The sequence below is a fragment of the Peromyscus leucopus genome, chromosome 12, assembly GCF_004664715.2.
Source record: "Peromyscus leucopus breed LL Stock chromosome 12, UCI_PerLeu_2.1, whole genome shotgun sequence".
NCBI classification, from domain to species: Eukaryota; Metazoa; Chordata; class Mammalia; order Rodentia; family Cricetidae; genus Peromyscus; species Peromyscus leucopus.
The window spans coordinates 69,707,633-69,735,507 of NC_051073.1; the positions used below are offsets into that span (position 1 = coordinate 69,707,633).

The following is a 27,875-nucleotide window of genomic DNA, read 5'->3' on the forward strand; positions in this document are numbered from 1 at the left end:
GACCTTCCAGACATCAGGACTGATGCACATAGGAACTTGCAGAGACTGTGGAAGCAGGTGCAGCGATTGCACAAGGTCCAAGCCAGATAGAGCCCCAGCTCTCAGGGTTGTCAGTGGGCATGATCTCCATCCCTAATCAAGATGCTGTCTCCAATTGGCAACCACTTTCCAAGGAAAAATTATGTTTCTTTAATGGAGTCTCACTCGGTATACAAACCCCACTCAGTGACAGACCCCATGCCTAGCTAGCAGTAGACTGCCAACGCCATACACACTCAATAGTATGGTAGTTAGGGAGATTTTGTTGTTTGTTTCATTAATGCTTTGTCTGGGCTTTTTTCTTTTTAACTTTATAAGTCTTTTGCTTATATGTTATAGTTTCAAATGTGTTTTTAGGGTTTTTTTTTTTGTGTGTGAGTTATGTGCATTTTTCCTGCCTGTTTTCTAAAGAGAGTGAGAGAGGAAAGAAGATGTAGAGTTGGGTAGGTGGGGAGGATCTGGAACAAGATTAAGGAAAGGAAATCATGATCAGAATATATTGTATGAAAGATAAAATCTATTTTCAATTTAAAAAAAGTCAAAAAGTAAAATAAAATTAGGACATGCTACAGTCTCATCCTCTCTTGGATAGCAAACTCTTTTTGACCTCAAGTGAAGTATTTCTTCCTCTTCTACAGTAAGAGAAATAAGGTCAGAGGTTGAAAGGATGGACACACACACACATACACACACAAAGAAAAAACCCAACATTTTCTTAATGTATTTTCAGATTTTATTGCATGTCCTGGCAAACAAAAGTGGCTTATAGATTTGCCTCGGGCTCACCATAGCCCGGAACACAAAATACCAACAGACAAGCAACTGAAGGTGTAAAAAAAGTATCACATCTATAAGAAAGTACATTTTGAAAAAAAAAATTAATAAAGTATATAAAACATTTGACATTTGCTTACTTTTGTACAATTATAAAAATAAAAAACCCACATATTTTTCATATTCAACATCCCACACATATATTTGGAGGGAAATCAAGCAAACAAAAGCTAAATGGATGAAGAAAGAGCACCTCACTTTCTCTCCTCTTCCCTTCATCCCCAAGCAAAGGAATCCCATTCTCCAGTGAGTCATGGAGCAGACATCTGTTCCCCATGCCTTGGACCGTAGCCTTGGCTGCTCACACACCGTAACACTGGTGTGAGGAGAGGAACTGTGCCTACCTATGGCTAATGGCTAATGCCAAAATCATCGGATACAGTACAGAAATTTTAGAGTTCCTAGTGCCACCTAAATAGTGCTGAAATGCCTCAGAGTCCCCAGTGCCACCCCAACAGTGCTAAAACAGCCCAAATGCTCACAATACCCAGGAAGCCATTTGTCTTCCTGACCTGGCCAAGACATAACTTCATTCTCCACCTATTGAATTTGCAAAGCCGTGAGCTTGTTACAGAAATTAATAATGTTTATCATTATTTAAACACAACAAAAGGTTGAAATTAAGGACTCATTCTCTTTAGCATACAAAAATTTTAAAAAAAATTAAAAAACAACTTTCCCTTCCCCCCATCTTACAATTAAGGTATCATGTCTTATTTGACACTGTATTCTCACTAAATGGTATTCTTTTGCAAAAAAAAAAAAGAAAAAAAATAGAAAAACAGTAACAACAAAAAAGTTTCAGCTGTGGTTCTGAAAAACCCAACTATCCCAAAGAGAAAACCAAAACAAGCAAAAACAGCACAGTACGCAATTTCACACACGCACATATACAATATAAGATTTTCTCGCGAAATCCATACATTACATTTCAGAGGCATAATTGCCCATTTGCACTTTAAAATAAAAATGAGTTCTCATGCGCAATGAATGGCAGCCCTTTACCAAAATAGATGGGAGGATTGTAGAGCTCATTAGCATATACATAACACAAGTTTTAGATCGGGAAGAAACAGATTTGTCTCAAAATGTTTCCAAAGCATCCAGGAGGAAGACTGACTGTTGCATACTTTCACAAAGTGGAAAACAAGTCTTTGTTGATGTGCCTTAAACAGTTTTAGTGAAAAGCATTTTCCTTGATTTGTGGACATTTCTATGTCTACACATAACCTGGAAGGAGCTGGGTGGAAAACTGGATCTTCAAACCTGCTTTCCAAAGCAATGGAGCTTTGATAGTCCAGAAGAAAAGGATAGTAGTGCAGCTCAAGGCACATGAAAACTGCATGCCTAAGTTTGGATTTTCCAACCCACTACTCTTATTTTAGGCTTTGAAGAGAGGTAAACTAGTCTCTGCATGCAGTGTCTTATGGATAGGAAAGTCTTTAAAAGGTGTATTTCCTAAGCATCACTCCATGCTTCAAAAGGAATTTAAATTCATAGTTTGATGGGACAGCTTTCTTTTTTAGTGGAGAGTCAGTATTTTTGAGTCATGCTTGTTTAGCTTGAATATTCCTAATAGATACTACAACTTCCCATAAAAACTACTTAATTTCCACTCATTCTGACTAATTGGCCTAAATTCTTACAAAAGCAGGGAATGTGTATTTTACTTGATCAGCCTAGTAGGGAAATTTAGTTTTAAGGCTACTCTAATGGCAGCAAATATTTTCCTAATAAATACTAGAGTGTTGGGCCTTAAATTTCAAGGGGCCATTGCTATATTTGGCTAAATCCCATCTGATATTTGGAATGGCTGACTTGGACCATTTAAGAATTTCCAGAATAAACTGCATTCCTCATTCTCAAACAAAAGCAGGAGAGGTTGTCCTTTCCTATAACATGTGACAAAAGTGAATATGAAATTTTGTTTGTAATAGCCACAGAGTGAATCAGCCTAACTGGGATGGACACCAGTAACATAAAATATACTGACAGAGAAAACTGTGTACATATATACAGCTTTACCTCATAGTGAGCAATGGTAAACATGCTGGATGCATCCATAGGTTTGATGTGCTAAATGCTAAACACTAAACATCCAAAGAACCAAGAGGACCTGTACATCACTGTTACTCACATAGACCACTCAACTCTAGATATCTGTCACCATACATGATACCCCTGAGAAAGGGGGTACAGACCAGTCATCCAAAACAAATTTCAAAGAAGTTGATAAGTGCAACTCGATTTCCATTAAATTACATTTAAACAATACTCAATGCCCCCACCCAAAATATATATTGTATATTTATATATTTATATTTATATATATATAGTCTTAGACTATAAGGCTGAAAATGCTTTATAAAAGTCAATGAGAGTTCTCCACTGCTTAAAGAGACCCGCTGCTTCTTTGCTAACTTCTATCTAGCAATGACAACGCATCCTACAAGACAACGCAAGAGTTTGGAAGGCTTAAAGCCAGAATCAGAATCAAGTAACAGGTCAGACTTTAGGCAACAGGCTGCCTCTTACTTCTCCGTCCCTTTAGAAACCAGACTGAGAAGGAAAAATCAAAAGAGCTAGCAAGAATGCTTTGAAGATCAAGCAGATGTGCCCTGTTGGGGCTGGGAGGTGGAAGCAGACACGAAGAGCCCAGCAATGGCCGCTCATTCCCCTTCCTCTTTGATGCGCTGCTGTTTGTTGCGACGGGAATCCATGTCAAAGTTGAAGTCATTCCACTCGTCGCGGGGTGGGAAAGAGATGGTCTGGCGGAGGGTAAAGCGCACGGCATCAATCACGCGTTCACCACGGGTCTCACTGGATCCCACACTGACTGTAGAGGCACCGCTTGGGGTCCTCAGGAGATGCGGGGGTGAGGAGAAGTCGTGCAGCTGCCTGTGGTCCAGGATGCCCTTCCAGATGGCGTGTCGGAACTGCTCAGGGATCTTCAGACTTGCCAAATCCTGTGCAACAGGAAGGAGACCCGGCGTTAGAAGGCAGACACCTAGACTTTTATCACGTGCTGTTTTCCATTCCTTGGTATTTTGGCTTAAATGATCTGAATTTATTATCACTAATTTGGCAAATAAAATTAGCTTTCTGACAGTCTTCCATATATTATGTTACTGAGAACACAGGTAGGACCCTGCTGTGTTACATGTGGTGTGGACAATTCACTTGTTCTTCATTGACCTCAACTTCTCCATGTGTAAAATAGTGTAGACAGTAGTTAAATAAGAGAGCAAAAATCTCAAGAAGAAATGTAAGATTCTCCATGATTCCAATCTACAGGGCTTTAGCCACCAGAAGAAGGTAATAATGGAGTGTCACTAACAGTGGGGGAAGAAGGAAAAGATTTCTAATAGGGACTGAGAGTTTCCTATGTACCAAGCACCAAAGTGTTTAGTTTATATTCATAATCCTATTGAATCCTGCAATTAGTGCTGTCTATTATTTTAGCTATTTTATGGATAGATAAAATGGAAGATTAGGTTAACAAGCCTTGAAGTTATATAACAAGGTAAATAAATTGTGAAATTAGGAAGAGTTTTTGAGCCTCAAATTATCCTATGGACCGAAAAGTCTTATGGTGTGTAGATAAAATACGTCAAAATGCACAGTGGTTGTATCCATGCACTATGGGAGGGACCAGAGGTCTTTCCAATAGAGTTAATCTTAAGTAGGTGTGGTCCATGTCTTGCATTTATTGGCCCTAGTTTGTTTAATATATTTCAGTTCAACGAAGCAGCAAGGTGGGCAGGAAGCAGCTTGGCAGATGGACCCTGATCTTAGTTGTCGTACTTGGATGCATTGGGTACAATTGCTTCTTTGCATTTTAGATACTATGGGCTCATGGGCAAGTGTGGGTATGAGGTTATATAAATTCTAAAACATGCACTATAATGTCTATCATTTATACTATGAACTCAGCTTTGCCTCTGAAGATCTCACTGTATTCAAATTCTCTACCACAAAGGGACACTAAAATAACAGACTACTTCAAAGACACAAGAGGTGTCTGTTTCCAGAAATGAGCACAGAGATGCTGAGGGGAAGATGAGAAAACTGAATAGCTTTACAAAATTTTCCAACTCAGAAACTTGCCTCATTATATGGGTTTCAGACCATCACAGCTACTCTAACTTCTTCTGTAGTAGAAGAAAACATTGTAAAGAAGACAATCCACAAATAGATTAAGTTAGCATGCTCTATTACTTCTTTTACTACTTTATACCTCTGAAACTCTGAATGAGCCCAAGATCCTTTGTAATCTCAGCACCACTACAAGGCGACACCAACATAGAGAGATTTGTGGGAAGTACCTGTGAACATTAATGGCTGCAGGAGAATCCTGGAACTCCCCCCAGGGGCCAAGTCTACAACTAAATATTATGTAAAGACCCAGGGAAGCATCAGACTTCCTGTCCCACCACATAGGACTCCACTACAGGTGTTTCTCAAATACAGGCCTGCTCTGTTTTCATACATGGAGAAATGTGGTTTTAAGGCAATCCAAGTCCAGTTAGAATTTACTCAAAGTGTTCTCTATAAGTTTTTACTGGGGGTGACTTTGGAGTTGGGAGGGATGGGCATAAGGCAGCATGGTACACGCTGCTCTATAGGGCTGGGGCATTCTCATGCCACAGGGGCATCTCTAGCATCGGTGCTCAAGGAGGGAAGGAGTCCCTACCACAGAAGCAGCAGCAGAGGCAGAGACTATCTCTTCCCATCAGTCCAAAGTGCCATCTGGAAGCTAGAACAGAGGATAGCAAATGCCAAAGAGAGCAGCAGAAGGCAGCCAGCTGAGGAGGGAGGAGGAGGATCAGGTTGCTGAAAATGCAAGCAAAGTAGCTCCCACGTCAGAGAAGCCCAGGAAATGGGGTGGAAAGCATGAGAAAGTTCCATCACATACAGCTTGTTTTAAAGACTATCCAAACTGGAGGGGAGCAACTTCTAACTCAGTTGGGTTAACTGAGGCCCAAAGAGGCAAAGTGACAGCCTTGAGTGTCATTACTACTAAAATCCATGCCCAGGACTCAAACTTAATGGCCAGTAATCATTCCTGATGATAGGGGCAAGGAGTTGGGCTGACAGATTTACAAATGAATGCAGGATCATACAGTACTGAAAGGCACAGTTGACTCATCCTTAGAGCCCTACTTTAAGGAGAGGTGGGAAAGGCCAGTGAAGAGGGTGACAGGCTAGAGACTTATAGCCAGGCTTATCTTTATGACTCCACCATCAACTCACCATGGCCAATGACAATTTTGTCATTTCTCTGTATGTGTAAATGAGAATCACACAATCTCCTTGGTGATTGAAATTAACTAATGAGAACATTTTAACCAGTCTCTGATCAAGCCTCACTTGCCCAAGCAGGTTGCAAACTTCTGAGGTGAGGTAATCCTCCTGCTTCAGCCTCCCAGTTACTTGGTTTCAGCCACCTGTCTTAAGACTAAAATGTCTTGATTACATAAATTCAATATTTTCTTTCCCGTTTGTATACACTTGGGTGCAATAAGCTACAGCTTAACAATCAGGCTTAGTGATTGCTGAGCTTCTAACCTAGAGAATATTTCTAACGGGGTTATAGTTTCATCAGAATTGAGGATTAGAAGCATGACCAAAACAAAGTTTAAAACGAGCGTGGATGGAACTACAAGGCATATGTCCCGGAGGCAGAAAAAAATGAAGAAATTTTACTGTAGAGAAAAGTCTAACAGTTACTTACATCCATGGAGTAATGCTCAATCTGATAGATGGTGGTCAGCCCCTGGGTCGTGAAATAGTCCAGACATGATGAACAGCCCAACCTTGCTAAGAAACTGCAGAGGGAGGAGGGAAGAGGAAGGAGGAAACAGAAAAAGAGAGTTCACCCCAACTGCATTGGCGAGGTAAAGGAAAACCCAACATTTTGCCCTTGGATGCCCTGCATAAGAGACTGGGGGCCAAGGAAGTATGTGGGAGCCTTGGATTTGAGGTTTGAGGACTGTTAGAAACTCGAAATTTAGGTAAACTGACGACAAAAATCAAGTGTCAGCATTCTAGAAGGCGGTCATTTTTCAGTTGGTGATCTGAGGTAGCCCAAGGTTTTGTACAAATGCAGCAGGAGCCATCGCAGGGGGTACAGGTGCAGGGTCCAGTGGTCAGGTCCCCAGACCCCTTGCCTCCTGGATCATCGCATCAAATTGGGAATCTCTATATTGATATACTTGGTGTTTGGGGGCTTCTTAGAATGCTTTAAGCAGTTAAAACATGGCAGGCTAGTACTCTAGAATATCAATACTTCTTGACGTATGTCCTGGAAACATAGATATTCCTCTTTGTGGTGCTAGCCTAAGACTGGAGATGTCACTATCGTCCCAGGGTCAATGTCTGCTGAGCTAAGCCATGTAGCACACCATCTCTGTGGCTAAAATTGCACATGGACAAAACCTACTCTACCAGCAGCCAAAGGATCAATGTATGCGTCCCTGGAAGCAGAGGACATGCCCTAAGCATGGAACGTGAAGCTGCATGTGCCTCTGTGAGAAACACCTTTTACGTTTTGTTAGCGTCTGTCCACAGAAAACCCTCTTCTCTATAGTGTCCCATTTCCCAGCAGAGTGGCAGAGGTTCTTCAAATTACAGATTTTTGCTAATGTTAAAACTTTTTTTATAGACATCCAACTCCAAAATTATGGTCCCGTGGTGCATAAGAGCTACGAGGCCTAGAGAGCAGGAAAGGGAGCAGGACAGCCGTTTATGTCCCTCTGGGGAAACCCAGCCCTGAGCACCAATTTATGGGCCACAACTGACCTATAAAAACAGGAGGCAGGAGAAGGGAATAAACGAAGACCGTGAAACGGGTCTGAAACCTGTGTGCGCACATACACACGTTTTCACTTTCCCCACACCGGTTGTAGGCATTCTCGATAGAGCTATGCTCGGCACCCTGTGGCTCAAACTCCACTTCCTGAAGTCACAAGACAGCAGCATCCTTTCTTCTCAACCATTTTACCAGCTTCGCCAGTGTCTCCCCGCCACCCACAGATGCCCAGGACTGACCCCAGGAGCCCAGGCTGTGCACTCACCTGACAATGCTGCAATCGGTGGGGTACGGAGGTGGGGGGGTGCAGTGGGAGGTGGATGGCATGGAGAGTGGGGGAGGGAGGGCTTGGGTGGGGCTGAGTCCATTCATGTCTCCAGCCATTGGCATGTGAGTGCCCATCATAGGAACTGAACAGAAGCAGGAGGAATAGAAAGGGTTACTAGGTTATCATTTCCCAGCATCCCAGGGGTCTAGCTTGCCTTGTTGAGTATTACCAGAAAGCTGTCGGGTTTTTTTTCTTTTGTCTTATTTTTGTTTGTTTGTTTTTGTGGGGAGGGGTGGCCTAATTTCTCTCTATCCCGTCACACACTCTATGCCTAGTCCAGCAGAATAGAATCCGAACTCCAAACTAATGACAGCTTTCTGGACTTTTGTTCTCTTCGGACTCTCTTCTCACCTTTTTTTTTTTCTTCTAATTGTTCTTTTCTCCTAAGTTGATGCTTTTCTCCTTCTACTGGCCAGCATGGCTGTATTTCACTTTCTCTTACTGCACTCATCTCCTGTAGCACACAGATTAGCTGTTATCACTGTTTCTGACCCCGCAGACATAGCACACTCCCTGGCACAGTGAGATGCCCAAAATCTTATACTGAGAGAAATGTTACCAATGTGTGTCCATAAGGTGTGTTTGGAAACAGGAGGACTAACTATGGTATTCGTTTGGGAACTTTATGCCTAGTGAAAAAAAAAAACACAATTCTAGATTCTACCTCTGCTACATAATCCACTTGAATTCACCAACACTTTGGGCATTTTTCAAAACCATGAGCTTCAAGCATTCACTGACACCTCCCCCCCAAAAAAAAAAAGCTTAGTACTAACAAAATTTAGGAAACAAATTTTGCTTTCTGGTCAAAAACTAGGGCAACAATTTATCTAGAACATAAGGATATAATTTGTGTCTGCTTTAGTAACCAGAAGAGTGGCTCAGGGAAAGACCCCTGCTGTGATGCAGTCACCTGCAAAGCACTATCCTGAGCTTCTTCATCTGCTTCCCCTCAGACTTCTCTGAGTGCCTCAGAGAACTGTGTACTAGAAATAAAATGTAAGTGATTGAAAGTTGTGTAAATGTAAAATGCTGTTGTTGCTACCACTATCTTGTCCCTTGAACAAGCAGGGACATTTTAATTGTGTTACAAGAAAGAAAACCGCATTGGATGGCTTCTCTTTGCGCTGTCAGGTTTGGGACCTCCGGGTGGATTATCATGAGAGGGCAGTCTGTTGTAAAGTCCCTCTTGCAGCGCTATCTCATGCTGAAAAATCAACAGGCTCCCTCAGCTTCTTTCAGATAGGCTGGGCTTTCCAGAGAAAAAGAAGCCGAAAGGTTTGGTCCCAATCATTCGGGATTTGGAAGGACTAGATGGTAGGTCCTTGTTTTTTCACTGAGTGGGAATTTTAGCAACTATGCATTCTCTCTGTTCCTGATGATATTATTTATCCTTCTACATTTTTTTTTACTATTCTTTATTTCATTCAAGTGTCTGCGTCCCGTTTGCTAGACTTACTTATAACAAAGTAAATCTGGTGATAGCAAAGCTATGTGCCAATTATCATCTATTTTGCACTGCCTTTTATATCTACGCCTAGATACTCTGAGGAATTTGTGTGTGTACAGAAGTAAAGGGGAAACCGTTATGGATTGCTTGCCTGCTTACAGCATATGGAGTCAAGTAAAATGCTAAATGTGTGGGGTGATCATTTTAGAGACAGAGAGCAGCAGAGCAAAGAACTAACTTGTATGCAGTTGCACAGCTAATTCTGCACGAGTCCAGAGGAGGATCAGTTTTGTTACCCTGCTGCTTTCCGTCTAGCCCAGCACCCTCCTCCCACCACCTCAGCTGCACTTCTTTTAGACTGTGTTAGAGGTGCTCGGTGGCGAGCCTCCATCCAGGCTGGCAGGAAGTGAACTGTTCTCGCCGTAGAGATCCATATCCCTCCTGAGGGAAGATCCTCACCCCACGTCTATCTCTACTAGGGTGTTTGGTGACGAAACCCATACTCAACCCTCAAGAATGAGAAGTTAACTGTGAAAGCCGAGTCAGCCAACTGTGGTCCCCTCTGGCTCTATGGCACTTAGCTTAGGGAAGAACATTTTTGGCCACCCTAAAGCATCTTCTCCTGTACTAGCCCTGTTCATCCTCTGGCAGCTCAAGAGAGAGATGCTTACTGTTGGCTCCCATGCCCTCCGGCATGGTGGTAGGGGTGAGGGCGTTGCGCTGCTGTGGGTTGATAAGCTGGCTCACGGAAGGCAGCTTGTTCATGCTGTTCATTTTGTTCAGAGGTGGGGAGCTGTTACCATATGAAGACTGAGACTGCATCGAGGTCCTAGGAACACAAACATGGGAATGATGGTCAACGCGGGACACCGAGAAGCAGGACCAGTCATTTCCAACAGGTCTGGGATGAAAACCTGGCCTAGAACTGTGTATGTATCAGATACTCCTCATGGTTAATGACCTAGAGTCCTAACCAGGGAGGGACTGCAAAGCCATCACAAAAATCAATGTTTTCTGGACGATACACAGTAGAGTGTTTACCATCTCAGTTGTGAGAGGGAATATATATACACTTCTTTTCTTCTATTGTTTCCTCCATCTTCTTTCTCTCTCTTGTTTTTCAACTTAAATAAGTCTTAATAACCAGGAAAAAGAGGAAAGAACTGAGCGAGGCACACAGGCTGATGAAGACCAGAAAGACACTAAACTCAATTTGCAAATGAAGCCTTCCATTTACAACATTCCAAGCCATTTGGGGTGCACAGAAAATACCAGAAAGAGTCAATCATTGGAGGCATTTGACAGCACACCCTAATGTCCCACAGATATCCCCAAGATATAAATACACTTCCTCAGCTGAGATGAGCTGTGAGAACACCCAGTGCATGCCAAGAGCGGTTCTATGTGGGAGAACCGCAGAATCCAAGTCTCTGTGGTGTTGACTTTCTACAAGTCTTGTGTGTGTATGCGTGTGTGTTTGTACAAATCTAGTAGTTATATAAAAGCTCTAGCCATGTAATCAATGGATACAGCCATGTACCCTTGCTGTCTGAGCTACACTGTTAGTAGGAAGAAATCTAAACCGTAATGTTTTTCCTCTTTTAGAGGCTCACGGAGCAGTGGCTCTAACAGGGATAACAGTCCCTCACTCATTGTAGGGCTGAGATAAAAACTGGAGAGGAGGTAATAACGACCAACTGTAGAGACTGTACAGTGAGGAATTGCTATGGCTGTAGAGTTCTGCTTATGGTTCTGTACAGAGTTCTCCTTTACAATTCTTCAAACAATCAATTTTGCTTTGTTCTGATTTGCCTCCTTTCTACCATACCCATATTCTCATAGATATATTAAAAGACAAATTTAAATTTTTTATGTGTTTTATTTTCATATGTGTTTGTGAGGAGTATCAATATTGAATACTTTGTAAAATTTAAAAAAATTACACAATGGCCTTAAATATTTGTACTTCAGGCAATTTTTGAAGATGCACTGAATTCCTCATAGTTACTAAAAGCAGGAAGCCTGTTTTCTATATTAGTGCAGAGCACTATCCAGGGTAAAGCAAACAATATACTCTACAGTTATTTATGTAAACTATAAAGATTGGACCATTACTTTAATTTTTGTTTTCTTTAGCCATTTTCAAGTGGTATGAACAGGCATCATGTAATAAATTTCTCCTCCTCCCCCAGTTATGAAATACCTCAGGTTACCTGGTTGACTTCCACCCATGTTTGAATGATTGCCACGTCTATGGAGCATGTCATGCCATAGTATGGAAGCACATGGTGAACAGATAATTATTATTAATGTTTGAAGAATGAGTGAATATGAAACTCTAAGAAACAAAATGCCCAAATGCCCAGTTCTCGCTACTAGATGAATGGGTTGAGGATAGAAATGAGTCTCCTGGTACTTAGCCCTTGAATACTTTTTCTTTTCTGGGAACATGCCCCCAGAAATAAAATGATGGTGGGTAACAAGTTTGCAGGATCAAGAAATTGTTGAAATACTAAGATAAATGTAAAAGGCCCAAGTAGGCAAGGAGCAATGCTGCGTAAAGGGAATCTACCAGCTACCAAGCAATTCTGAGTCCACACAGCTGCTGTGTTCCAGGAACCTGATGGGTAGTCGGCATATTCAGAAAGTCTCCACTGGTTTTGGGCAGCCATAATGTAGCTAAGAGTTAGTCACCCAGGTTCCAGACAGATGGGACAGTTAACTTGAAAAGACTCCATATTCTTCTCCATCTCCCCAAGTAGGTGAACACATAGCCAAAACTAACAATAAAATAGTTTTAACCATTAATAACCACAAACAGGAAGATAAAAGTACATTGACAAACTTTACATTTGTCCCTGGACATTCAGTAACAATTTATTGCTATTTTCTATATCCTGTTAAAATGTATGGTCATTACTTTTTTACTACCTTATTAGCTAATTGATTATGTTTCACTATAATCAACTTAATTTTAGGAAGATACACTGAAAACATCAGATGAACAGAGAAGGAATCTGAATTTTGGAACCAACCAAAATGTTTGTTTCCTTCTAGATATGAGATGGATATATGAAGTGACCAGATTTGATCTGAGTCTCTCCTGAGCCTCATTTTCCTAGGGCAGTCCTTAGGCTTTCTCTGAAAGTAAAAGTGAGTGCCTATGACATCTGAATGAGTTCATGTGAGAGTTCTGGACATTGTCCAGTGTCTTACAGACACCCAAGATCTTCATCCTTTCTTCTTTCATATAGCCCAAAATGGTCAGTTTATATCCTTGTATTTTGTCAAGGGGTTGTAAGGTACCAACTTATGAATTTATAGGAAGAAGTGGACAGAACTGACATAAGATTCTTAATTGAGTAAATTTGGAAAATGATTTTGGATAACCTCAAACAGATCATAAATCTTGAATGTACCCACTAGAACATGAAAGTGAGTTTTATAGACACACAGATGAAGGTCACAGCACAGTAATCATTACTCACTTCACAATGTCCGAAATCAACAGCCATGACACACTTGGAAAAAGTGTGATCCTGGATTAAGTCAGAGCCAATACAAAGGTCCTAAAAAACAGCCAACTGCTTGGCCATTACAAGTGCAATACCATGGTCCTTCAGTAAACAATCCCCCACACATTGGGGGCAATTGAAAAGAAAACAGAAGTCATGCTGCATTGATGGACTTTCTTACTTGTCCCTGTCCTTGTCACCTACCTCGACCAAAGGTCAAGCAACCCAAACGTGCTGACAACAGCTCTTGGCAGGAAAACATAGTGTGGTTTCTCTGAGGCCATTTCTGTGGAGATTTAAGAGTTTTCTGGGAACTGAGTATTATAGAGATACAGACAGCTAAATCTCCTGTAGTTGTAGTCTAAATCCAAGTCACAGTTTTTTTGTTTTTTCTTTCATTTCTTTTCAGTGGTGGCAACTGAACCTAGGTCCTTAAACATGTTATCAAATTCTCTACCACGGATCTCCTTCGTCCACAGATCCCAGTTCTTTGTCTTTAACTCTAAAACTATAAACTTCCATGTGCCTTGCTAAGAATAAAATTTAGAATTCCAGGGCTAGATGTGCCTTTAAATCAGTGGTTCTCAATGTGTGGGTCACAACTCCCTTGAGGGACACATTTGTCATCAGATATCCTGCATATCATATTTCTACATTACAGTTCATAGCAGTAGCAAAATGACAGTTATGAAGTAGCAATGAAAATAATTTTATGGCTGGGAGGCCACCACAACATGAGGAACTGTGTTAAAAGGTCACAGCATTGGGAAGGTTGAGAAACACTATTTTAAATGATCTGGGATTAAAAATCAGATGTTCCGTTTCCGCCTCTCATGACTATGTGTGAAAGACAAACTTCATGATAAGTTCCAAGCTATATCCACGGCCTTCTGAACCCTCCCTTGCTCCTTTCTCTTGATTTAAATCCCTTTATTATACTAACTAAACCTTTCAACGCAAATGTGGAGACACATCAACAAAATGTACTTGGCCAAGCCATTCCTAGAATGCTGATTATAGAAAGGGGAGAAGAATAGTGCAGGGAAGGTGCTCTGAAGATGAGGAAGGTAGGAAAACAGGAAGAAGTAGAAAGATGATTATAGCTGTCCTAAGTATTTCCCAAGAGCGCCTCTCTCTGGGGCCTGCACTCTGGGTAATCTTTGGTCTCACCTCCAAAGACCAAGGGCAGCAAGAGTTCTTTAGAAGGCCAACAATAATACAGAAATATATTCCATCATTTTAAAAATACACATGAGTATAAATGTTACTGAAAATACATCAAAATGTACATAAAAATAGGCTAAAAGAGAAAAATATTGCTGAAAGAAATGCCCAAAATCTAAGCACATTCTCCAATTCTTTAAGTTTTCATGATTCAAAGTTAGGAACTGAAATATGACAAGGACATCAGAACTTACTAATATGCTTTAATCTCTTGTTAAGATGTTTTTGTCTTATGTTTTTTTCTGCCACTTGCTTTGGTACATTTATAAAAACTTCCTTTGAAATAGTAACTACAATAACATAAAGCCCCAAATACACAGAAATTTAACCCCCCAAATTTAGGATGTTGGCACCACTCTAGATTCCTGGCCAAATATTTGATAAAGCCTGTGGCATCTAAAATTAATTATCTAATATGTTTGGACATAGTTTAAATTTAATTAGTAAATTTGGTGATTTTAAATAAAGCTCAAAACTTGCTCAGATGTCTTCAGGCACTCTAGGATGTAAGTATGCACAGGGCTAAAATATGCTCATTTAGGCCAGTGTTTCTTCACCTGTGGGTTGTGACACTTTTGGGGGTGACGTATCAGATATCCTAAATATCAGCTATTTATATTATAATTCACAACAGTAGCAAAATTATAGTTATGATGTAGCAAAGAAAAATTTTATGGTTGGGGGTCACCACAACGTGAGAAATTTGTATGAGGGGGCTGTAGCTTTAGGAAGGTTGAGAACCACTGACATTAGGCATTGTAACTAATTTCTCAGAGTGATGCTTGGATAGATCTTAAATAAAATAACACACACAAAAAATAGAGACAGGACCACAGTCCTGTCACTCTGACTACTTAGATCCACATATAGCATTTACAGCACTTAAGATAGGAGAATATACTGTACTAGGGGGAGTGAGAGAGACAGAAACAATAACTACAAGATAAACCAAGGTGCAAAAGTTTATTGAAAATTAAAACCACACATCCACAAAGCAACAGCCTCTATCACAAGAAATTGTTGTCATGGTGACATAGAATAAAGCGCTGGTGACTTGGTCAGGGTGGGAGGGGGGGCAGGGATATTGAGGAAAGAAACAGGGATTCTGCCAGTCCTTTGGAGTTGGGAAAATACTTTAAAAGGAAAGAGAACTTGATTAGCTCTCTGAAATTTCTAGGCTAGAGCTACTGATCTTAATATCTGTATGTTTAGATATCATTCAGTCAGAGAGGGTAAGTTTTCCAGATAAATGCACACGAACAGAAGTGTGAAAGCTGGCTGGTTCTATGATAGACAGAGCTGAGGGCTAGCAGGTCTAATTAAACAAATTATTGTAGATTTGGTGAGAAGACTTTGAACTCTATGGGCATTGAACAATGGTAAGCAAGTACCTGGGCAATATTCTGGGGACAGTTTCATCTATTAACACCATAAAAGTAGCTTACCTGCCATGGCATCTAAACAACCGTTTTGAGGAGTGTGTCTCTGTGTACAGAAGACTATCCTAGCAGATGCTAATATATGATGGCAGAGATCAGACATGGCAAAGCCTCAGCGAACTTTCTCCTTACATAGAAAGAGAATACACAAAGAATGCAACCTCTCAACAAGAATCCCAACCCCAGTACACTTAACACCTTAGTCTGTTACTATTTGCAGTATTACTCCATGTCCAGCATTCAAAGGGCCTGAGATTCTCAATCGACACAATTTCCTTAGGCACAAACAATAACAGATTTCTTTTCTGGTTTTCTTAAAAATACATCTTAAGTTTGAGACCTGCTCAAAAGCTTTATTATGAGTTTTAGAAACACAACAGAAGGTAACAGAAAAGGATTTCAATAAACATTGTAATGCCTCTACCCAACCGATCCCCTCCCTCCTGGGAAAACAATAGAAAGCTCACAGACAAGCACATTTGGAGTTGCTGCCCAACCCAGGCAGGATCTAAAGATACAAAATCTGCAGTAAGCATCTTTCCTTTTGTAAAATTTTGAGTCCCTTCAAACATTCTCTCACTAGTGGCTGTGTGCCTTTGAGTAGCTGGGTCTCTGAGTCAAAGTGTCTTCAAGTCCTGTTTGGGAGGGCTGGATACATGTACACACGCGCACACAGAAACAAACACACATGCTCCAACACAGACTGGGATCTACGGGTACACTGAGCGGTGTGGGGGGTTGGAATGTCTAAAGAAGACGTCAGACTGTGTCGGAGCGTCTCTCCGGGGCTCCACAAGCTCATTCCTGAAGCAGGCTGAAAGGAGACTGCAGAGAGGAACCAGAGAAAGAGAAGGAAGGCTTAGGACTCATGGATCCACATCAAATGAGCACAGAGATACACCCTTCTACCTTCATGATCATAGCAGGCGGAACAGACCATGTCAAAAGCCATTTCTCTCACTTCCTTGAAAGCCATCCAGAACATTCTACCTCTCAAGAGTTATGCAAAGGAAAAACAAGGCAAGACAGGGGCAGCTAATCAGCAGTATACATCAGAATCTTCTTTTTTAAAATACATTTTCCCAGGTCCTCTCTAAGACCTAGTTGGGGCCCAGTCATGCCCATTTCTTAACATAAGTGACTCATTTGAGGATTATGGTGACAGGCAAGTCCAGTGTTTAGTATACTGCTTGGCATGGGTCTACTGGACTCAATTAATTGACAAAGAGAATACAGAAACAAGAATAAACTTTGATCCTCTGTAAAAATGTCACATACCCAATTATTATACCTCATTACTGTTCTGTCTAGCCAAACTCTGAAGTCTGAAGAAACATGATCTTATCAGTGTGGGGGCTGCGTCATTGTGCATCTGGAAAGAACTATTAATGAGCATTTTGTATGTGCCCAGATTGAGGTGGGTAAATACCTTAATCCTCTCAGTCACAAACTTGGCCTATAAATGCATATATCAAACTCATGAAAGCAACTTTTGCATAATTAAGAAATCAATTATGCCATAGGATGCCAAGAATAAGCCCTTTTATTTGGTTAAAGGTTGTGCAACTTGGTGAACTGTTGGGAACTGTTTCCCAGACTGGATTTTCGAATCCTATTTGTTCAGTGCTTTCAAAGGAACAAAGCCATCCCCCCCACCTCAATTCACAATGTAGTATACCAGTGAGATTTGGTATCTTCATGACAAAATATTCCAGAACACACATCATGGGGAAAGCAACTCATTACTAAGAGCTTCAGCGTTGAGTTTTCTGTGTTTGGAAGATGAAGTCTGGAGTCTCTGGTAGAAAAGCCTAGTACAGACAGCATGTACTGATCTTATTCCAGAGAAGGCAAGATTATATACACCCCATGGATTCAAACTTCCAGACCTAGATGCAAGGCCAGTTCTACATGGAAATACACACATTTGGAGAAGGGATTTCACTGAATTTAATCAACCTTTGAGATTTTTCTCCATTAGTAATTCAGAGCTAATAAACCTGTCTTGAAAAAAAATGTCATCATTTAGCCACGAAGTTCAATAGCAGCCCTACATCAACTATAAAAATTCAGATTTTTATTATGGTTGTCAGGCTGAAAAACATGAAATTACTATTGTTGCTGTTATTTTCAAGTCTATAGAGCTAGCAATTTCCAGCAAATATTCTGAAAATGGGTAGCCTTATAACCTAACTTCAAAGTGTAGTTTTAATGATTGGTAACAGTTTAGATACCTGTGTCCTTTACTCTCTCCTAAATTCATTAGTAATCTTGAAGACACTGTCTGCTTCTTACATGCATGAAGCTGGGAGAGAGGCATTCTTGATTAAAAAAAAAAAAGATAGCTTTAAACTAAAAGAGCAAGACTAAAGACCAAGAGGCTAGTAACCACGGCATCATGGGCATACAGTGCTCTGGATGCTACAATATTCTCGCTGCTGCCTCCTTAATGATGGAGCTGACTGAGACTGGCTGTGATTCTGAAGGGATTCTAGCCTAAGCTGTTTTGTGGGCTTGCTTGGTCTTCCCGGCCTTGGTGGGAGGGACTGGACCCAGTCTTGAAGATCTTGCTCAGAAGCAGCATCCTCTGGCTTCTGTTTACTATGGAGCCATGATTAAGACATTATAAAAAAGCATCTTAGAGTGGTACAGGGTGTATTATAAGTTAATGGACTCTACTACATGGAAAACAAAGTGCAGTTTTCCAGAGGGAACCGACAGGTAGGCAAAGGTGTAAGAAGTCTTACTGGCCTGAGAACAGCAGAGGCAAGGAGGTTGAATCACAGGGAAAAACGAACAAACAAACAAACGAACAAAAAGAAAACAAATCACATGGGCCTTTATTCTAAAAGTTAAGGCTTGCTAACACAGATGTCAAATAACTTAAGCCTAGCATTAAGAATCAGTGCCCATGGAATAGCAAGGGAGTGGAATTCGGCAAAAATATTGGGTCCAATCTGTCCTCCCATTAGATTTGAGCTTTAGTAAACATAACTGTCTATATTTGCACCACTGTGGGCATGCTAATGGAAATAGAATTTCTTCTTAAACAGTGAAAAGCCCACATATGTCTGTAACAACTTGAATCATAGCAACTTGGTTCAAAAATCTATCTTCCATAGAGCCTATGATCATGAAGGTAATGATGAAGGGTTAAAAAAGAAATACATAATAAACCCATGCACAAGTGAAAAGCAAGCAGAGAGAGAACATAGAATGGGAGACTAAGGAAGCAATTATATTGAAAATATTTTACTGCCACCTTGTAGGAAGTATATCACATTCCCACCGATTTTTGTTCTATTCTCCTCTCCCCCCAAAATTGATTCCTTACCAGCATAAAATTGCTACTATGATTTAGAAAGGAAATCACAGGCTATTATAGGCACTTTCTAAGTTGATTTATTCTTTTCAAATGATTGTCAGGAAATTAGATTTCCAGTTTTTCTTTGTCTACTTATTCCTGTCTTCTGTTCTTGGAGATTTGCATGAAAATAAAAGATCTGAGAAAAAACAATCTCAGCTGAAGACTATGGCAACCAGAGAACTTACATGGATTTGTGTCAATCATCAGAGAGACATGGATATGTAATGGTATAAACATGTAATTGGACCAAACATCTGTATTTTGCAAAGATCTCATTTTGCAGTCTGTTAGCTCTTCATGCACAAGCTATCACAGCTGTGAGACACCAACTCCAAACCATGCACATGACTGTTTCAAATGAACACCCTGGGAGCTATCCACCTAATTCCTTACTATTCATCTTTAGCTACTCCTGGAAGAGAGTGGAAAATAAGTCCTGAAAACCTTTTAGACCATTTTTTGCCAGCACAGCTTTAGCATGCATTTTCTTCTCAGATGAAATAGATTGCTCTATCAAAAATAGATAATAAAAATTCCCTTGGGAGCAATGCAAGTCAATCCATCAGCTACCTTGGAAAAATCCTCACACAGAGATACAAGGTCAGTATTTTCATCTACACAAGGCAAACATAGATAGCATGAGCCCCTGACCAGAATCAAACCACTTCATTCATAAAGCCTAGAAAACAAAGAGAGTAGGTTCTTTTCTTTCTCATCTCATCTATGGAACCTTCCTTAATTTATCCCATTAATTTATACAACCCTGATAACTGCAAAGCTTTCTCAATATTACAAAGGTATTTTGGTTAGGAATTCACCACTTGGTGCAAACTACAGGAAGGCAGAAGCCCTATCTTTCTCAACTCTATTTTGAAGTCACATATTATAGTGTGCTTTAATAAAGGGATTATATCAATATGAGCATTTGATATCTAAGGAGAAATGCTTCATTTGTCATAGGACAAAAGGATCTATGTTTGAAGGCTGCTGTCTGATGCCAACTTTAGGATGTTTTATTCTCTCTCTTTTTTTTCCAAGACAGGGTTTCTCTGTGTAGTTTTGGTGCCTGTCCTAGATCTTGCTCTGTAGACCAGGCTGGCCTCAAACTCACAGAGATCTGCCTGGCTCTGCCTCCCAAGTGCTGGGATTAAAGGTGTATGCCACCAACGCCTGGCATGTTTTATACCCTTGTTTTAACTCTCTAGAATACACACATTAGCCTTCTGACATCAAACAGAAATTCCACTTCAATGAACACAAGACGATGAGCAATCTATTTATCATCAAGAGTGGTTGGAAAGCTCTAGAGTGTGGCTCATGAGCTTCCAATGGTCTTTACACTGTTAGACATGGAGGAGGTAGCAATCATGACGTGAAAAAATGGTATGAAATACAAGTTTCAGACTCTGTTATAAGATACCATGTGACAGCCACCTTCATTCATTTACAGTATCTATTGCTGTTCTTCACATATCACATAGAAGTGGTCAGGTACAAGACAGCATCTGCACCAAGATACCTAACTCTCATGCTTTAGAAGAAAATGAAAATGCTCACCAGTCCCTGTGCTAGACAGTTCTTTTTCCATTAACTAGAAAGTCAGTATCCAGAACTGATGTCTTAGAACTAGTTCAACACAACATATTAATATGTAGTGGAATTCTAAACTTACTGGTGTTGTGTTGGCTGAGGTAAAGTTTTAAGAATGAACTGGAAGTAATTATTACCAACTTCTCTGAGGAAGAAACTCTTCCTAATCCCTTTGCAATCTACTATGTTTCAGCTGTGTATTCCTTTGATCCCTTTTTTTTATGTTTTGAAACAAACTAAATTGGTACCATTCTTGAATATCTTGACATACATTGATGTCAGATATACAAAAGAATCCATATGGTTGCCAGTGAGAATTCTGTGTGTTCTGATTTTCCTTTATAGTGCTCTGTATCTCTAAGAAACCACTTGATTGAATTTTATGGTTGGCCTTCAGAACAAATGATAGTTACAAATTGTACAACTTTGATGTGAGATGTGATAGGTTTTTTTCTAGTCAAAAAGGGTCTTAAATGCTCAACAGCTTCGAGTTGAAAAGGGGGCATGTTCATTTCTGAATCTTCTACTGCTCACCACTCAGAAGTTGCCTATGATTATTAGAGACGTAGTCTACACTCCTTAGCAATCACTTGCATTTCTAATTTAAAGATCATCTTTGGTCAAACCTTATGATTATTGTAATTTATTCTAATAATATAAATAGAGTAAATTACCACTGTAATTAAAAACAAAACAAAACTCTTTTCTCAGTCAGGTAGTTTTTGATACCATTTCTTTTTGTCCTAAAAGGTTGAGTGCTTGAAAATTCTCACGTAGATTGAAAATGTAGTAAAGACATTTACCTACTGAGACTCTCTGGCAACACCTGTACTAATACACAATGTATTAAACTCACAAGTGATTGTACTTGAGTACCCAAAAGTAAGTATAAACAGAGCTCTGATTGGCCAATCTACCATCCTTTCAGAAGAGCTCTTCTCTTGTTAGTCATAAAACAATTAACACCATCAAAGCTCTAAGTGGAAAAGTAAAAACTTAACATATGAATAGATTGTATGCATATGCTAATAAGGTTGCAAAATCTTTCCCATTTATTTGAAAATGTATTGCTGGAAGACAGTCTAGAGCTAAGATACTAAAACATAGAAACTTTCTATGACTCTGTCCTGCATTGGGACATCCTTCAAGGAACAGGGCTAGGTCTCAGAATCCTTGTAAACCCAGCAGGCAAACAAGCCATCTCCTTGTAGGAAAACCTCCTTGGTATTCTTGATCTACAGCAGTCCCCCAAAAGGGATTGTACATATTCTAGGCGATCCACAAGCCAATCCTCTGTGACAAGTGAAGGATTTTGACATGGACTTCGTGGTTAGAATAGAGCATTAGTAAGTGTTAGTGTGAGTTTGGGGCTCATAATAGAACACAAGCGAAACTCCGGCCAGAAGAAAGGTTACAAGACACATAGAAGGTAAAAACTGAAAAAGTAGGCCAAACCAGCTCATCTAAACTCTTATGGATTACAGTCTCACGATCTCAGCTTCTGCCATTAGCCTACCGCTCATGAAAACAGCCAACAGTCACACTTGCTCATGCCTTCTGAAAGGACAGCGACACACTCACTGTTTCTGAAGTAAGTGCTGGTGCTGCTGCTGCTGCTGCTGCCTGTAAGTTTCGATCGTGTGCTGAGGAAGGTACTGCATTAGCTCCAGGGACTCCTTGATCTTCAGCAACATTTCGTAAGTCTCACGACCTCTCACCTGTGTAAAAGCCAGAACATGGGGAAGATGAAGAGCCGCAGAGCAGGCAAAAGTCAGCCAGTTCTCGTTATTTGTAGATGATGTATTGGTAAATGCACCTACTCCCTGATATGTGTTTGTGACATGAATATCAATAGAGCTGGCCCTTTTCAGGCAGTTCGAGGCACACACTGGGACAGAAGAGTTGAGTCATCTGTGTGTGTTCGCAGCTGAAGGTGAACAAGGAGCGGCTACACTTCTGTATCAGCTTCTGTGCTGTGAGCTAGCATTCTTTTCCCAGTCTACTTATGGCCACAGAGTTCGCAGTTTTGTGTTTTCTGTTGATGACTTGGTTATTTAAAATGGGCTCCAAACTAAAATGCTGCTCACTATTCTTAATTGCAAAGAGGCCATACGGAGAATATGCTTATGTTTGAAAAACCTTGTCCAGGTGCGAGTTACCATGCTGTTGACTGCGAGTTCAGTGTGGATGAGCCAACAACATATATTAAATGGGACACCTTTAAACAGAAACATGTATAAAAGAAGGCTATCAACTGATCTATTGAAATGCTGGAGCCAGAGATTCATAGGAAGCCAGTACTACCAGCCATTTCCCCAAAGACCAATGATCCAGTTTCAGCTACAGTTTTATGAAACATGATGACCATGAAAAATAAGCCATCTTTGGAGTGACAAAATTTTTCAGGAGGAATAAAGCATGCTTCCCTTTTTAAGATAGCTTCCTCAAGGCTTTAAAAATAAAGAGAAGGATGGGCTAAAATAAAGCCAGCAGCCCACCTGGCGTGTGGTGTGCTGGGATGAGTGTCCAAGGCATTCTAGACCTCAGGCGCTTATCTGCCTCATCCAGTCAATGGCCTGGGCACAAGCGACAGATGTGCCCAGTTTCTCATCGGTGTTATTAGTCTGCTCTCATATCTCTTCTCCAAGAAGCCCACCCTGACTTTAGGACCCTTCTTCTCCATGTTTGCTCCTTCACTTGTGTCTCCTCAGCCTTGCTCTACTAAGTACTCCATTACCTTGTCAGTGCTATGGGCCCAGGGGAAGGTAAATGTTCTGAAGATAAGAATTCATACTTCCTTCCAATTGCTTGGGATCCAGCCTATTGGTCACTTAACATGAATTAATCCCATTGTTTGTTTGCTTTTTTCATGCCATAAACTTGATTTTGTTTAACTTTTCATTGCTTTTAGATACAATTCATCACAGTAGCTCCTTCGTGAGTACACACCGGGATTTCCATGGACAATTAGTATAGTATATAGCAGGTGTTATGTTTTACCTAGAGTTAAAGCATTCACTTTCTGTATGTAGCTTTAGAAGCAAGACTGGGAACCTCAGCTGATTGCCTGTCAGATTTCCCCGAGAGCCAGTGCTGGGAAGGCTCAGAAGGAGGCATGCACACCCGAACCTGTTGAGCGACTTAAGCTCCCATCCCAGGGCAGAAGATCAGTCGTTGCTCCTGGCACTGACCCCTGTGTCAGCTTGGATGGCATCAGGGTTGAACTGGTCACCAGGATTTTACAAAGTTTAAGAAGAACAGTAATAGCCACTGTTGATGGCAAAGACGTAGGGTAGTAAGGACTCAATGAATGCTAACCACAACCTAACTAAGTGACCTCATTAGTGACCCTGTAGAAGTGATGGAGAGTCTTACTTAAGAATTGGGTCAAGCCTTCTGGCTCTTCATATGTAACTATGGCTTCTGCCTTGTTTGGCTTTGTTTATAACACCCCCTAAAAGAATACAAATGTTCCCTGCACATAGAAATGATAAATGTTTAGAGACACGGATATGCTGATTGTTGTGAGCTGATGGTTCCATATGATAGACATGTATCAAATAACCCTAGTGCACCCCGAAAGATGAACAACTAAAGGCTGAATTAGCAACTTTGTGAACTATTCATGACAAAAATTCAGGAATGGCAATGCTATGTTAAAAAACTTTATTACTCACAAATAATGACATGTGAATTAACTTTAACTATTTGATTGACAATGTCCTATTATGAGGGTAGCTTTGATAGAATGGGAGAGTAAGTAGAGGAGCTCAGAAAATGAATATATTCTAAGGGAAAGGATGGCTTCATGGTTTATAAAGAAAAAATACTTTTGCTTTATTTTATACCTCCTTCTGCCACTGTGATTGAATGTGTTTTCCTTCTCTACATTGCCTATGTTTAACTCCTAAATTCCAAAGTGCTGCTATCAGGAGAGGGGGCCCTTGGCACGCTATCTAGGTTGTGAAGGTAGAGACTTGGTAGATGTGATTAGCGTCTCTGTAAATGATTGCTCTGAGAGCTATCTAGCTTTCTATCCTGTGAAAGAGAATATGTAGAAGATGGAGGCATCTCAGAAGAGGGCCCTCGCTCCCCAGAACCTGACCAAGGGCAAGTTGACCTCAGACATTCAACCAGCACTAGGAGAAATCCATGGCTGTTGTTCACAAGCTACATCATCTAAGTCACTTCACTGTTCTAGCTCCAGCTGAGTGAGAGTTCTTTCCCATTGCTCGGAGTAAATGGGTAAGGACCATCTAATAACTGCACATTCAAGGAAGCTTAGATGAAGCAACCATGAAAAGTCAAGGGTGACTCACTGGTAAGTATAGCAGTTCATCATCTGGGGATCTTCGTTTCTTGATGGAAGTCATCTGGATGCCATGCGTATTCTGACGAAAAGCTGGAGGAAGAAATATACAAGTTTCATCCAGAGAAGTTACTGAAGTGGTGATGCACTGAATATGATATTTAAGAATACATACAAAGTAGAAACCACCTAGCAACCTGGGAGATGAGGGACATTTGTCCGAAGTACCCATCTAGTTGATGCTAGTTGCTTTTCCGTCAAGTAAGAAGGTGGGTAAAAGACAGAAAAGGCAAACCCAGGACGCTGAGGGGCATTCAGAATATGTGCTGCCTACATGTGTCTCTGAAAGGCTGTTAAGAAAAAGGAAAAGTGGGTTTCATTTTTTTTTTGCTTTTTAAAATTTTTATGTTTCAGATCATATATCTCCTAAAGAGTTAAGTACATGGTACAGGAACTGTGTTGGTCATAGTAAAACGGGGGGAATTAGCAAGTGATAAATCACTAAGGTTTTAAAATTAGAATCTCTAATCAATTAGGATCCAGGGTGTGAAAATGATCTTTCCGCCAAAATTCAGATATTTTGTTCTTCCTAGAAACCACCAAATTGTTGGTAATTAGAGCACCTGAGATAGGCTGGACTACTGCTCTATGCTTGCTGCAGGCACAAGAGTGAAGTTAGAATAGGGAGATATAGTACATTTGAGTTATTTGAGGAATTATCAGGGAGACAGAATCTAGCAGAAAAAGCTATCACATCCAACACTTGGAAGTCAGTGGTGATAGATTCTCCTATAAGGAATAATTCAACTTTTAATTCATCTGAATACTAATAGATAGTAAGAGTAAACCCTTCTCATAAAAGAAGGTACTGTGATATACTTCAAAATACCTGTTGAAGAGTAGGCATGGCCATTTATGCCTGGAATTCCAGAACACAGACTACTGGAGAGGGATAGTTGATGTGAGCCAGCCTGGTATACATTGAGATTTCCAGGTGTAGGTGGGGCACAGAGTAGAATCTTTTCTTCAAAAAAACCCCAAATAACTTGTTGAGCTGCCATTGGGCTTGTGTTTATGCCACATGCTTTCTAGAATAATATTTCTCTCTAAGTCAGAAGCACATGGAGAACAAGTTTGCAGACGTCGGCTGGCCTTCAGGACTCTGTGGTGGTGACTGAAGTAGAGGCGTACACCACAGGTCACATGAACCCCTTCCAATGGGAGCATTTCTGCTTTCAAAAATTTGTTCTACAGGTTTCATACATATCCCAGTTTTTTTTTAAAAGATAGAATTAATTAAAGTTTAATAACAAATGATAAGGTAGCTGAGGCCTCATTTGGTCAACACATGAAGTCCAGGCTCGGTGCGACCTCATCTGCACATCCCTGGACTGTGCCTAAGGAAATATATTCTCAAATGGCGCTGTTCCTTAGAGCCCCGAGGGGAACAGGTACCACTTTAGCCCCATGCTTAAGAGCTGAGAGATAAATAGACACCTGCAGCTTTAGGTCACATTCGATCCAGGTGGAGGGCTTAAAAAAAAAACACAGATTGCTGGGACATCAGAAACAGCAAGTGCAGAGCCTGAGAATATGCCCAGTTTCCAGGTGTTGTTGATGCTATGGGCGTGGAAATCAGATTCTGAGTAATCCCATACTAAGATCTCCTACCAATGACTGTAACTCAAGCAAGCAGCAGTGTGCCCCGGGGCCCAGCGTACTTCCTCCACTTGTACTAGCCATACTGCTACGTTCTCTGAGTCCTCAGCTCACACTCACCGCTAAACCTCACCGTTTTCCTCCACAGCCTTCCCAACATTATCTGCAGAGCCCTACATCTGGAGAAGCCTGGGCCCCGCCCCATCTGGCCACTACATCTACTTACGGCGCTTCGTACCATCACCGTTCTTTGCGCTGTCCGACACCTGCTGCTTTCTGATACTGTCTTCGTCGGCCTTCCTGTCTCTTCCGGGGCAAGCACAGATCCGGGCCTCAAAGCACCGTCGGCCCAGGACTTGCCCACTAGAAATCAGAGAAGGAAAAAAAAAAAAACAAAAAACAGGTTAAAGTGGCAGGTGACCACGCCCCCTGGAGTTCTCCCACTATCTTTCTCCTGATGCTGGCCATCATACGGGTCCCCTCGCCACCCTTCAGCATGCCTGCTCAAAGCAAGCCCCCAGAAACACCTGGCAGAACACAGAGCTGCGTGCGCGCCACAAGCCACGTGAATGAAGAACATTCCATTTGTTCCACAAAGAATGGCTCGAGGAGCCATTAGCTGAACAGCTGCATTTAGCTTCATATTTTGAAGGAAACTTGAGTTAAGCCAGGGGATGTCCCTGGATAAAATCCCCTGAGGCAACTCAGACTTCTCAAGGAAACTGGTAAATGCCTTGGGGGTCACAGGAAAACAAATACTGTCTATCAGAAACCATTCCGGTCAAATGTCAAGAATTCAGGTCTGAAGCGACTTGCATGCCCCCTTGGCTCCTTTCCTCCCTTCCCTGACCCACCCTCCTCTGCCCCCACTTTCTCAGATCTTTTGGGGGTTCACAGTGGGTTTACAGCACAAAGTGCCAGATCTGGGGCTCCTCTCCACTGTGCACGCAAATGGAATGTGGAAGAACACAGGATTCTGCTTCATCGTCCGCCTATGCCTGCTTAGGAGCCTGCCGCTCCACACATGCCACTCACTCTCTGGTTTCCAAAGTAACAATGATTAAAATCGGACGGCGGTTCATTCCTCCGACACAGCTGCTGTTGCACATGAAATTGTACAGGACGGTTGTGAATTCAGTGCCAACCTGAGCAGGAGAAAAAGAGACAGAGGTGTCCACATGTGATGCAACCTGTGCCGAGGAGGGTGTGAGCTGACGCTTTGGCCTCTCGGCTCGGCCCTCTTGAGAAAGAACTCTGCTTCTCGTGGCATCTTTCCTTCCAGGAAAGGGCATCGTACCACCCACTGGAGA

The 27,875-nt window shown here is 41.2% G+C and overlaps 1 protein-coding gene across 5 annotated transcripts in view; it reads right to left on the bottom strand.

The window, feature by feature from the left end:
* Positions 1 to 749: 749 nt before the first annotated feature.
* Positions 750 to 27,875, bottom strand: part of Tp63 (tumor protein p63) — a 91,684-nt gene continuing 64,558 nt past the window's right edge. The window contains exons 5-12 of one of the 5 annotated variants that reach the window (XM_037209811.1): positions 27,601 to 27,710; positions 26,804 to 26,928; positions 24,917 to 24,999; positions 22,179 to 22,315; positions 10,134 to 10,291; positions 7,950 to 8,094; positions 6,608 to 6,701; positions 750 to 3,839 (exon numbers count right to left, since the gene is read on the bottom strand). In XM_037209811.1, the coding sequence (XP_037065706.1) occupies positions 3,543 to 3,839; positions 6,608 to 6,701; positions 7,950 to 8,094; positions 10,134 to 10,291; positions 22,179 to 22,315; positions 24,917 to 24,999; positions 26,804 to 26,928; positions 27,601 to 27,710 (1,149 nt within the window). In that variant the 3' untranslated portion in view covers positions 750 to 3,542. Of the gene's footprint in view, positions 3,840 to 6,607; positions 6,702 to 7,949; positions 8,095 to 10,133; positions 10,292 to 15,150; positions 16,466 to 22,178; positions 22,316 to 24,916; positions 25,000 to 26,791; positions 26,929 to 27,600; positions 27,711 to 27,875 lie in introns of those variants that run through there. The other 4 variants (XM_037209810.1, XM_037209812.1, XM_028875180.2 and 1 more) reach the window with 4 other exon arrangements.